Source organism: Zonotrichia albicollis, chromosome 3 (genome assembly GCF_047830755.1).
Source record: "Zonotrichia albicollis isolate bZonAlb1 chromosome 3, bZonAlb1.hap1, whole genome shotgun sequence".
NCBI classification, from domain to species: domain Eukaryota; kingdom Metazoa; phylum Chordata; class Aves; order Passeriformes; family Passerellidae; genus Zonotrichia; species Zonotrichia albicollis.
In genome coordinates, this window is record NC_133821.1 from 2,431,356 (window position 1) to 2,444,336 (window position 12,981).

At 40.3% G+C, this 12,981-nt stretch overlaps 1 protein-coding gene across 5 annotated transcripts in view; it reads right to left on the reverse strand.

The window, feature by feature from the left end:
* The window catches only part of ELP3 (elongator acetyltransferase complex subunit 3), a 223,451-nt gene that overhangs the window by 101,437 nt on the left and 109,033 nt on the right, over positions 1 to 12,981 (reverse strand). For all 5 annotated transcript variants that reach the window (XR_012579323.1, XM_074536443.1, XM_074536442.1 and 2 more), the window contains exons 8-9: positions 10,573 to 10,734; positions 2,182 to 2,308 (exon numbers count right to left, since the gene is read on the reverse strand). Coding sequence is in view for 4 of the 5 variants with exons in the window: in XM_074536443.1 (XP_074392544.1) it covers positions 2,182 to 2,308; positions 10,573 to 10,734 (289 nt within the window). In the remaining variant the exon portion in view is untranslated. The remainder of the gene's footprint in view (positions 1 to 2,181; positions 2,309 to 10,572; positions 10,735 to 12,981) is intronic.

Below are 12,981 nucleotides of genomic sequence, written 5' to 3' on the forward strand. Positions count from 1 at the left end.
GAAAATAAACCCAAGTTTTAAATCCTTGCTCTTTGTTCCTCCCAATGGAAAATCATTCCATTTTCCCCAGCAATAATTTGATTTTTCCTTCTACCAAAACGCTTTGTAACACACACACTGATTTTGCAATTAATTCCTAATTAATTTCTAATTATTTTGTAATTATTTTGTGATTAATCCTCTTGCAGAGGGGATTTTTTTCAGCTTGGAATTGGATTTTATTTGAAATCCAAGAGGGAAAATCACCTTGGAAAAATGAAAAAAATGAAAAGTTTTTCCCCACAGGGACCCCGGTGAGTCAGAACTGCGTGAGAAACCAAAATAATAATTTTCTGCATCAAGGAATTCAACAAATCTTTTTTTTTTTTGGGTTTTTTCCATCTTATTTTATATAAAAAAAAAATTAATTTTAAATGGTTTGCCCTTAAAGAAGAAATGTGGTAATGGGAGTTTTTCATGGGGGGAAAAAAGGAGAAATGAGGTTTATAAAATAAAATGGGGAAAAGGGAGAAATGAGGTTTATAAAATAAAATAAAATGGGGAAAAAGAGGTTTTTAAAATAAAATGGGGGAAAAATGAGAATTGAGGTTTATAAAATAAAATGGGGAAAAGGGAGAATTGAGGTTTATAGAATAAAATGGGGAAAAAGAGGTTTTTTAAAATAAAATGGGGAAAAAAAGAGAATTGAGGTTTTTATATAAAATGGAAAAAAAAGGGAGAATTGAGGTTTATAAAATAAAATAAAATGGGGAAAAAGGGAGAATTGAGGTTTTTAAAATGGGGAAAAAAGGGAGAATTGAGGTTTATAAAATAAAATGGGGGAAAAGTGGTTTTTAAAATAAAATAGGGAAAAATGAGAATTGAGGTTTATAAAATAAAATGGGGGAAAAAGGTTTTTTAAAATAAAATAGGGAAAAAAGGGAGAATTGAGGTTTATAAAATAAAATGGGGAAAAAAGGAGAATTGAGGTTTTTTAAAATGGGTAAAAATTGAGAATTGAGGTTTATAAAATAAAATGGGGGGGGGAAAGGGAGAATATAAAATAAAATGGGGAAAAATTGAGAATTGAGATTTATAAAATGAAATGGAAAAAGGGAGAATTGAGGTTTATAAAATAAAATGGGGTAAAATTGAGAATTGAGGTTTATAAAATAAAATGGGTAAAAAGTGAGAATTGAAGTTTATAAAATAAAATGGAGGAAAACGAGGTTTTTTAAATAAAATGGGAAAAAAAAGAGAATTGATGTTTTTATATAAAATGGGGGAAAATTGAGAATTGAGGTTTTTTAAAATAAAATGAAGGAAAAATGAGAATTGAGGTTTATAAAATAAAATGGGGAAAAATGGAGAATTGAGGAAAGAATGGAGAATTGAGGTTTATAAAATAAAATGGAAAAAAAAAAGGGAGAATTGAGGTTTATAAAATAAAATGGGTAAAAATTGAGAATGGAGGTTTATAAAATGAAATGGGGAAAAAAGGGAGAATTGAGGTTTTTATATAAAATAGGTAAAAATTGAGAATTGAGGTTTATAAAATAAAATGGGGAAAAATGGAGAATTGGGGAAAGAAGGGAGAATTGAGGTTTATAAAATGAAATGGGGGAAAAGGGAGAATTGAGGTTTATAAAATAAAATGGGGAAAAAGAGGTTTTTAAAATAAAATGGGGAAAAAGGAAGAACTGGGGAAAAAAGGGAGAATTGAGGTTTATAAAATGAAATGGGGAAAAACTGAGAATTGAGGTAAAATAAAATGGGGAAAAATGGGAGAATTGAGCTTTATAAAATAAAATGGGGAAAAAGAGATTTTTAAAATAAAATGGGAGAAAAATGAGAATATAGGTTTATAAAATAAAATGGGTAAAAATTGAGAATTGGGATTTATAAAATAAAATGGGGAAAAAGGGAGAATTGGGATTTATAAAATAAAACGGGTAAAAATTGAGAATTGAGGTAAAATAAAATGGGTAAAAAGGGAGAATTGAGGTAAAATAAAATAGGAAAAAGGGAGAATTGAGGTAAAATGGGTAAAAATTGAGAATTGAGGTAAAATAAAATGGGTAAAAATTGAGAATTGAGGTTTATAAAATAAAATGGGTAAAAATAGAAAATTGGGGTTTATAAAATGAACTGGAAAAAGTGAGAATTGCAGATTTTATATGCAATAAATATAAATAAACTCACGGAGAACTGGTCGAGGTCCCGCTCCAGCCCCACGTTGGGCAGGTCGGGCATCATGTGCGCCACCACCTTGAACCCCGCGGCCTTGGCCTGCTCGAAACACTCACAGACTGCGCGGACGGTGTGGCCCCTGCGGACAGACAGACGGACACAGTCAGGGAAATGGGGGAAAAGGGAAAAAAGGGGGGGGGAAAAGGGGAAATAAAAGAGGGGGAAAATAAAGGGAAAAAAGGGGGAAATAAAAGGGGAAAAGGAGGGAAAAAAAGGAACAAAAAAAGGGGAAAAAGGGGGAAAAAGGGGAAAAAGAAGGGGAAAAAGAAGGGGAAAAAGGAAGGAAAAAGGGGAAAAAGGGGGGAAAAAGGGGAAAAAAGGAGAAAAAAGGGGCAAAAAGGGGAAAAGGGGGGAAAAAGGAAAAAATGAAAAAAAAAGGGAAAAAAAGAAAAAAGGGGAAAAATAAAGGAAAAGAGGGGGAAAAGGGGAAAAAAAGGAAGGGAAAAAAAGAGAAAAAAAGGGGGAAAAGGGGGGGAAAAGATGGGGAAAAGAAGGAAAATAAAGGGAAAATAAAAAGGGAAAAGAAGGGAAAGAAAGAGGGGAAAAAGGGAAAAAAAGACGAAAATAAAAGGGGGAAAAAGGGGGGGAAAGAAAGGAAAAATAAAGGGAAAAAAAGGGGGAAAAAAGGGGGGAAAGAAGTGGGAAAAAAGGGAAAAATGAAGGAAAAAAGGGAAAATAAAGGGGGAAAAAAAGAAAGGAAAAAAAAAGGGAAAAAAGGAAAAAAAAGGGGGGAAACAGGAAGGAAAAAAAGGGAAAGAAGGGGGATAAAAGGGGAAAAAAAAGGGAAAGAAAGGGGAAAAAAGGGGGAAAAAAGGTGGAAAAAAGGGGAAAAAAGGGGGAAAAGGGGGAAGAAAGTGAAAAAAAAAGGGGAAAAAGGAAAAAAAGGAAAATAAAAGGGGGAAAAAGGGGAAAAAAGGAGGGAAAAAATAGAAACAAAAGGGGGGAGAAGGGAAAGACGGGGAAAAAAGGGGGAAAAGGGAAAAAAAAGAAAGAAAGGGAAAAAAAGGGAAACAAAGGGGGGGAAGGGGAAAAAGGGAAAATAAAGGGGAAAATGGGGAAAAAAAGGGGGGAAAAAAGTGGAAAAAAAAGGGAAAAATAAAGGAAAAAAAAGGGGGAGGAAGGAAAAAAGGGAAAATAAAGGAGGAAAAAAAGGGAAAAAAAGGGAAAAAAGGAAAAAAAAGGGGGGAAAAAGGAAGAAAAAAAGGAGAAAAAAAGGGGAAAAGGAGGGAAAAAGGAACAAAAAAAAGGGGAAAAAAGGAAGGAAAAAGGAAGGAAAAAAAGGAAAAATGGGGGGAAAAAGGGAAAATAAAGGAAAAATGGGGAAAAAAGATAAAAAAAGGGGAAAAAAGGGGGGGAAAGGGGGAAAAAGGGAAAAGAAGGGAAAAAGGGGAAAATAAGGGGAAAAAGGGGGAAATAAAGGAAAAAAAGGGGGGAAAAGGGATAAAATGGGGAAATTAAGGGGAAAAAGGGGAAAAGGGGGAAAAAGGGGGGAAAAGAGGAGGAAAAGAAAGGAAAGATAAAGGGGAAATAAAAGGGGAAAAAAGGGGGGAAAAAAAGGGGGGGAAAGGAGGGAAAAAGGGACGGACAGACGGACAGACAGAGTCAGGGAAATGGGGGAAAAGGGGGAAATAAAGGGGAAAATAAAGGAAAAAATAAAGGGAAAAAAAGGGGGGGGAAGGAAAATAAAGGGGAAATAAAAGGGAAAAAGAAGGGAAAAAAGGGGGAAAAAAGTGAAAAAAAGGGGGGATAAAAAGGGGGAAAAAGGGGGGGGAAAAAGGGGAAAAAAGGGAAAAAGAGAAAAAAGGGAAAAAGAAAAAAGGGGGGAAAAGAGGGGAAAAAGGGGGGAAATAAAAGGGGGAAAATAAAGGGAAAATAAAGGGAAAAAAAGGGGGAAAAAGGGAAAGAAAGGGAAAAAAGGGAAAAAAAGGACGGAAAAAAAGGAAGGAAAAAAAAGGGGAAAAAAGGGAAAATAAAGGAAAAAATGTGGAAAAAAAGAAGAAAAGGGGAAAAAAAGGAAAGGGGAAAAGGGGGAAAAATGGGGAAAAGGGGAAAAAAGGAAAAAAAGGGGAAAAAGGGGAAAAAAAGAAAAAAGGGAAAAAGGGAAAAAAGGGGAAAACAAAAGGGGGGAAAAAGGGGAAAAAAAGGGGAAAAAGGAAAAAAAAGGAAAAAAGGGGAAAAAGGGAAAAAAGGGGGGAAAAAAAGGGGTGGGGAAAAATAAAGGAAAACAAAAGGGGGGGAAAGGGAAAAAAGAGAAAAAAAAGAAAAAAAGGAAGGAAAAAAGGGAAAGACAGGGGAAAAAAAGGGAAACAAAAGGGGGGGGGAAGGGAAAGAAAGGGGAAAAAAGGGGAAAAAGGAAAAAAAAAGGAAAGAAAGGGAAAAAAGGGGGGAAAAGGGAAAAAAGGAAAGAAAGGGAAAAGGAGAAAAAAGGGGGGAAAAAGGAAAAAAAAAAGGAAAAAAGGGAAAAAAAGGAAAAAAAAGGAAAAAAGGGAAAAAAGGGAAAAAAAAGGAAAAAAAAGGAAAAAAAAGGAAAAAAAGAGAAAATTTTTGTGTTGTGATGGGATCACCACCCTGGGGGGTGGTTTGGGGTGGGGATGAGGTGAAAATGAGATTTTTGGGGTTTGGTGGGGTTGGAATTGGGAATTCTGTGGGAAGGGGATGAGCTGGGATTTGCAGATCCAGGAAACGATGTTGGAATCCAGCTTGGAAATCCAGGTGGGAAAAATGGGAATAAAAAGGAGAGAAAGGATGGGAAGGAGGGAAAGCAGAGAAATCACCCCAAAAATCCCTCCTGGAGAAACACGAAATTCCCAAAAATTCAGGATTCCAGAGAGTTCCATGCTCTGCCACAGGGACAGAACCCAAATTCCCATTCCCAACTCCAATTCCCAATTCCAACTCCAATTCCCAATTCCAACTCCAATTCCTCCCAACTGCAATTCCAATTCCAATTCCCAATTTGGAAATGGAATTTCCAATTCCATTTCCATTTCCAATTCCAATTCCCAATTCCAATTCCTCCCTATTGGAATTCCAATTCCATTTCCATTTCCAATTCCAATTCCAATTCCCAATTTGGAAATGGAATTTCCAATTCCATTTCCATTTCCAATTCCAATTCCCAATTCCAATTCCTCCCTATTGGAATTCCAATTCCATTTCCATTTCCAATTCCAATTCCCAATTCCAATTTCCAATTCCATTTCCATTTCCAATTCCAATTCCCAATTCCAATTTCCAATTCCGTTTCCATTTCCAATTCTAATTCCCAATTCCAATTCCTCCCTATTGGAATTCCAATTTCCATTTCCATTCCCAATTCCAATTCTGATTTCCATTTCCCAATTCCAATTCTTCCCTATTGGAATTCCAATTCCAATTCCAATTTCAATTCCAATTCCAATTCCTCCAATTCCTCATAACTCCTGGAATTCCAATTCCTCTCTATTGGAATTCCAACACCAATTCCAATCCCATCCCAATTCTCCATTCCCTTCCCAATTCCATTTCCATTCCCAATTCCATTTCCAATTCCTCCCTATTGGAATTCCAATTCCATTTCCAACTCCAATTCCATTTCCAATTCCTCCCTATTGGAATTCCAATTCCATTTCCAATTCTATTTCCAATTCCCAATTCCAATTCCTCCCCACTGGAATTCAATGTCCATTTCCAATTCCAATTCCATTTCCAATTCCAATTCTCAATTCCAAATTCCATTTTCATTCCCAGTTCCATTCCCAATTCCTCCCTACTGGAACTCCAATTCCAATTCCCAATTCCAACTGCAATTCCATTTCCAATTCCTCCCTACTGGAATTCCAATTTCAATTCTCAATTCCAAATTCCATTTCCAATTTCAATTCTCAATTCCAATTTCAAATTTCATTTCCATTTCCAATTTCAATTCTCAATTCCAAATTCCATTTCCAAATCCAATTCCAATTTCCAATTCCAACTCCAATCCCATTTCTATTTCCTCCCAACTCCTCCCTATTGGAATTCTAACTCCATTTTAATTTCTAATTCCAATTTCAATCCCAATCCCTCCCTATTGCAATTATATTCCCATTCCCATTCCCAATTCCATTCCCATTCCCAGGAATCCCTGCCGGTGATTTTTTATTTTCCCCATCCCAAACCCCTCTGGATAAAATCCCAATCCCTTTCACCACCATTAATTCCATTTATTTTTATTTTCCGACCCTCTCTCCCTCCCTCCCAGCCACAGGATCCACCTTTAAACCCACTCTCATTGATAATTTCATTTTTTCCATGAGTTTTTTTCCCTGTGACTTTTCAGGAGATGAAAATGGAGTTGGAATTGTAATTTCCATTTCCAATTCCAATTCCATTCCCATTTCCAACTCCATTTCCAATTCCAACTCCTCCCTATTAGAATTCCATTTCCAACTCCAATTCCATTTCCAATTCCAATTCCCAATTTCAATTCCCAATCCTCCCTATTGGAATTCCAATTCCCATTTCCAATTACATTTCCAACTCCTCCCTATTAGAATTCCATTTCCAACTCCAATTCCAAATTCCAAATTCCAATTCCAATTCCAATTCCTCCAATTCCTCCCAACTCCTGGAATTTCAATTCCTCCCTATTGGAATTCCAATTCCAACTCCATTTTCATCTCTAATTCCAATTCCATTTCCCAATTCCAATTCCATTCCCATTCCCAATTCCTCCCTGTTGGAATTCCATTCCCAATTCCAACTCCAACTCCAAATCCATTTCCAATTCTAATTCCAATTCCAATTCCAATTCTCAATTCCTAATTCCATTTCCAACTCCAATTCCATTTCCAATTCCTCCCTGTTGGAATTCCATTTCCATTTCCAATTCTGAATCCCAATCTAATCGCAATCCCAATTCCAATACCAATTCCATTCCCAATTTCCAATTCCTCCCAATTGGAATTCCAATTCCCAATTCTAGTTCCATTTCTAATTTCCAATTCCAATTCCAATTCCAATTCCAATTCCAATTCCAATTCCCAATTCCTGCCTACTGGAATTCTAATTCCAACTCCAATTCCATTTCCATTCCCAATTCCCATTCCCAATTCCAATTCTCAATTCCAATTCCACTTCCTATTGGAATTCCATTTCCAATTCCAATTCCGACTCCTGGAATTCCAATTCCCAATTTCAAGTCTCAATTCTAATTTCTCCCCACTGGAATTCCATTTCTAATTCTAATTCCACTTCCATTTCCAATTCCCAATTCCAATTCAATTTCCAATTCCTCCCTATTGGAATTCTAATTCCATTTCTATTTCCATTTCCAATTCCAATTCCGATTGCAAATCCAATTCCAAATCCTCCCTATTGGAATTTCATTTCCAATTCCTCCCTATTTGAATTCCAATTTCCATTTCAATTCCCAATTCTGATTTCCATTTCCCAATTCCAGTTCTTCCCTATTGGAATTCCAATTCCAATTCCTTCCAACTCCTGGAATTCCAATTCCTCCCTATTGGAATTCCAACACCAATCCCAGTTCCAATTCCAATCCCAGTTCCAATTCTCCATTCCATTCCCAATTCCATTTCCTATTCCAACTCCTAATCCCAATTCCATTTCCTATTCCATTTCCAATTCCTCCCTATTAGAATACCAATTCCAATTCCCAATTCCATTTCCAACTCCAATTCCATTTCCAATTCCTCCCAATTCCTTCCTATTGGAATTCTATTTCCATCTCCAATTCCAATTCCAGTTCCTCCCTATTTGAATTCCATTCCCCATTCCATTTCCAATTCCAATTCCATTTCCAATTCCTCCCTATTGGAATTCCAATTCCATTTCCAATTCTATTTCCAATTCCCAATTCTAATTCCTCCCCACTGGTATTCCATTTCCATTTCCATTTCCAATTCCAATTCTCAATTCCAAATTCCATTTTCATTCCCAATTCCAACTCCAATTCCATTCACAATTCCAATTCCAATTCCTCCCTACTGGAATTCCAATTTCAATTCTCAACTGCAAATTCCATTTCCAATTCCAGCTCCAATTCCAATTCCAATTCTCAATTGCAAATTCCATTTCCAATTCTCAATTCCAAATTCCATTTGGGAAGGTGTCCCTGACATGGATTGGTGTCCCCAGGAAGGTGTCCCTGCCCTGGATTGGTGTCCCTGACATGGATTGGTGTCCCTGTCAATGTGTCCCTCACCTGTTGGTGTCCCTGCCCTGTCAATGGTGCCCCTGACATGGATTGGTGTCCCTGCCCTGGACTGATGTCCCTAACATGGATTGGTGTCCCTAACATGGATTGGTGTCCCTGACATGGATTGGTGTCCCCAGGAAGGTGTCCCTGCCCCGTTGGTGTCCCTGCCCTGTCAATGGTGTCCCTCACCTGTTGGTGTCCCTGACATGGATTGGTGTCCCTGGATTGGTGTCCCTGTCAATGTCCCCTCACCTGTTGGTGTCCCCAGGAAGGTGTCCCTGTCCTGTCAATGGTGTCCCTGCCCTGGATTGGTGTCCCTGTCAATGTCCCCTCACCTGTTGGTGTCCCCATGAAGGTGTCCCTGCCCTGTCAATGTGTCCCTCACCTGTTGGTGTCCCCAGGAAGGTGTCCCTGACATGGATTGATGTCCCTGCCCTGGATTGGTGTCCCTGACATGGATTGATGTCCCTGCCCTGTTGGTGTCCCTGTCCTGTCAATGGTGTCCCTGACCTGTTGGTGTCCCTGACATGGAGTGGTGTCCTCATGAAGGTGTCCCTCACCTGTTGGTGTCCCTGCCCTGGACTGGTGTCCCTGCCCTGTCAATGGTGTCCCTGCCCTGTCAATGTCCCCTCACCTGTTGGTGTCCCTGTCAGTGTCCCCTCACCTGTTGGTGTCCCTGGCCACGTCCTCGTAGACGCTCTGCACGCCGATCTCCAGCCGCGTGCAGCCGTAGCCCAGCTGGGACGGTGTCCCTGCCCTGGGACGGTGTCCCTGACATGGATTGGTGTCCCCAGGAAGGTGTCCCTGCCCTGGATTGGTGTCCCTGCCATGGATTGGTGTCCCCTCACCTGTTGGTGTCCCTGGGATGGTGTCCCATGCCCCAGGATGGTGTCCCTGCCCTGTCAATGGTGTCCCTGTCAGTGTCCCCTCACCTGTTGGTGTCCCTGGCCACGTCCTCGTAGACGCTCTGCACGCCGATCTCCAGCCGCGTGCAGCCGTAGCCCAGCTGGGACGGTGTCCCTGCCCTGGATTGGTGTCCCTGCCCTGGGATGGTGTCCCTGCCCTGTCATTGGTGTCCCTCACCTGCTGGTGTCCCTGGGATGGTGTCCCTGCCCCAGGAAGGTGTCCCTGCCCTGTTGGTGTCCCCATGAAGGTGTCCCTGCCCTGGATTGGTGTCCCTCACCTGGGAGTGTCCCCATGAAGGGACAGGGACACCTGTCAATGGTGTCACTGCCCTGGGACGGTGTCCCTGACATGGATTGGTGTCCCTACCCTGTCAATAGTGTCCCCTCACCTGTTGGTGTCCCTGACATGGATTGGTGTCCCTGTCAATGTCCCCTCACCTGTTGGTGTCCCTGCCCTGTCAATAGTGTCCCCTCACCTGTTGGTGTCCCCAGGAAGGTGTCCCTGCCCCAGGAAGGTGTCCCTGCCCTGGGATGGTGTCCCTGACATGGATTGGTGTCCCTGCCCTGGATTGGTGTCCCTGTCCATGGTGTCCCTCACCTGTTGGTGTCCCTGGCCACGTCCTCATAGACGCTCTGCACGCCGATATCGAGGCACGTGCAGCCGTAGCCCAGCTGGGACGGTGTCCCTGCCCTGGATTGGTGTCCCTGACATGGACTGGTGTCCCTGCCCTGGATTGGTGTCCCTGTCAATGTGTCCCTCACCTGTTGGTGTCCCTGCCCTGGATTGGTGTCCCTGTCAGTGTCCCCTCACCTGTTGGTGTCCCTGGCCACGTCCTCGTAGACGCTCTGCACGCCGATCTCCAGCCGCGTGCAGCCGTAGCCCAGCTGGGACGGTGTCCCTGCCCTGGATTGGTGTCCCTGCCCTGTCAATGGTGTCCCTGTCAATGTCCCCTCACCTGTTGGTGTCCCTGGGATGGTGTCCCTGCCCCAGGAAGGTGTCCCTGCCCTGTTGGTGTCCCCATGAAGGTGTCCCTGCCCTGGGATGGTGTCCCTGACATGGATTGGTGTCCCTGCCCTGTTGGTGTCCCCATGAAGGTGTCCCTGCCCTGTCAATGGTGTCCCTCCCCTGTTGGTGTCCCTGCCCCGGGACGGTGTCCCTAACATGGATTGGTGTCCCCAGGAAGGTGTCCCTGCCCTGGATTGGTGTCCCTGTCAGTGTCCCCTCACCTGTTGGTGTCCCTGTCAGTGTCCCCTCACCTGTTGGTGTCCCTGGCCACGTCCTCGTAGACGCTCTGCACGCCGATCTCCAGCCGCGTGCAGCCGTAGCCCAGCATGGCGCTCAGGTGCGGCCGCAGGCAATAATCCGGCCGTGTCTCGATGGTGATGCCGACGCAGCGCCTGCGGCTCCGCTCCGAGTACCTGCGGGCAAAAAAATCACATTTCTGGTTAAAATCCACCAGTCTGGGGTTTTAGGGATATCAGGAGGAGTTTCTGGGCTGTTCCAAGTGAGGGGTTTGAGGATTAAAGGGAAAAAATTAACATTTATTCCACTCCGAGTACCTGCGGGGAAAAATCCCATTTCTGGTTAAAACCCACCAGTCTGGGGTTTTAGGAATTTCTGGGGTGTTCCAAGTGAGGGGTTTAAGGGTTAAAAGTGAAAATTTAATGTTTATTCTTCTCCGAGTACCTGTGGGGAAAAATCACATTTCTGGTTAAACCCCACCAATTCTGGATTTTGAATGAACTGGAAAAGAATTTCTGGGGGGTTCCAAATGAGGATTTTTAAGGATTAAAGGGCAAAAGTTAAAATTTATTCTTTGAGTATCTGTAGAGAAAAATCCCATTTCTGCTCAAAACCCACCCGTTTTGGGGTTTTTAGGGATATAGGGAAAAATTTCTGGGCTGTTCCAAGTGAGGATTTTTAAGGGTTATAATTTAAAATTTAACGTTTATTCCTCTCTGAGTACCTGTAGAGAAAAATCCCATTTCTGCTCAAAACCCACCCATTTGGGGATTTTAGGGATATAGGGAAAAATTTCTGGGCTGTTTCAAGTGAGGGTTTTTAAGGGTTAAAATTTAACATTTATTCTTCTCCGAGTACCTGTAGAGAAAAATCCCATTTCTGCTCAAAACCAACAAGTTTTGGGTTTTAAATGACCTTGGGAGGAGTTTCTGGGCTGTTCCAAGTGAGGATTTTTAAGGATTAAAGGGGAAAATTTAAAATTTATTCTTTGAGTACCTGTAGAGAAAAATCACATTTCTGGTCAAAACCCACCAGTTTTGGGGTTTTTAGGGATATAGGGAAAAATTTCTGGGCTGTTCCAAGTGAGGATTTTTATGGATTAAAGGTTAAAAGTTCAAATTTATTCTTCTCTAAGTACCTGTAAAGAAAAATCCCATTTCTGGTTAAAATCCACCAGTTTGGGGTTTTTAGGGATATCAGGAGGAATTTCTGGGGTGTTCCAAGTGAGGGTTTTTAAGGATTAAAATTTAACATTTATTCTTCTCTGAGTACCTGTAGAGAAAAATCCCATTTCTGGTTAAAATCCACCTGTTTTGGGGTTTTTAGGGATATCAGGAAAAATTTCTGGGCTGTTCCAAGTGAGGGTTTTGAGGGTTATAAGTGAAAATTTAACGTTTATTCCGCTACGAGTACCTGAGGGAAAAATCACATTTCTGGTTAAAACCAACAAGTTTTGGGTTTTAAATGACCTTGGGAGGAGTTTCTGGGGTGTTCCAAATGAGGATTTTTAAGAATTAAAGGGTAAAATTTATTCTTTGAGTACCTGTAGGCAAAAATCACATTTCTGGTGAAAACCCACCAGTCTGGGGTTTTTAGGGATATAGGGAAAAATTTCTGGGGTGTTCCAAATGAGGATTTTTAAGGATTAAAGGGTAAAATTTAAAATTTATTCTTCTCCGAGTACCTGTAGAGAAAAATCACATTTCTGGTTAAAATCCACCAGTTTTGGGTTTTAAATGACCTTGGGAGGAATTTCTGGGGGGTTCCAAATGAGGATTTTTATGGATTAAAGGGTAAAATTTAAAATTTATTCTTTGAGTACCTGAAGAGAAAAATCCCATTTCTGGTTAAAACCCACAAATTTTGGATTTTAAATGAACTGAAGAAGAATTTCTGGCATTTTCCAGGTGAGGAATTTTAAGGATTAAATATTAAAATTTAACTTTTATTCCTTTCCTGCATGGAAAAATCCCATTTCTGGTTAAAACCCACCAATTTTGAGTTTTAAGTGAAATCAGTTAAAATTTAACCTTTAATTAAAATTTAACCTTTCCTCCTCTCCTGCATGGAAAAATCCCATTTCTAGTTAAAACCCACAAATTTTGAATTTTAAGTGAATTCAGGAAGAATTTCTGGCATTTTCCAGGTGAGGAATTTTAAGGATTAAATATTAAAATTTAATCTTTACTCATGAAAAATATTAATTTTAATAATATTTATCAATATTAATATTTCAAATAATTATGTGCATTAATATTTCAAATATTAATAATGTTTATTAATATTAATCTTTATTTCAAAATAAATATTAAAATTTAATCTTTACTCATGAAAAAAACTTTACATGAAAATAATAATAATCTTTACACGAAAAATCCCATTTCTGGTTAAAATTCACAAATTTTAAGTGAATTCAGGAAAAA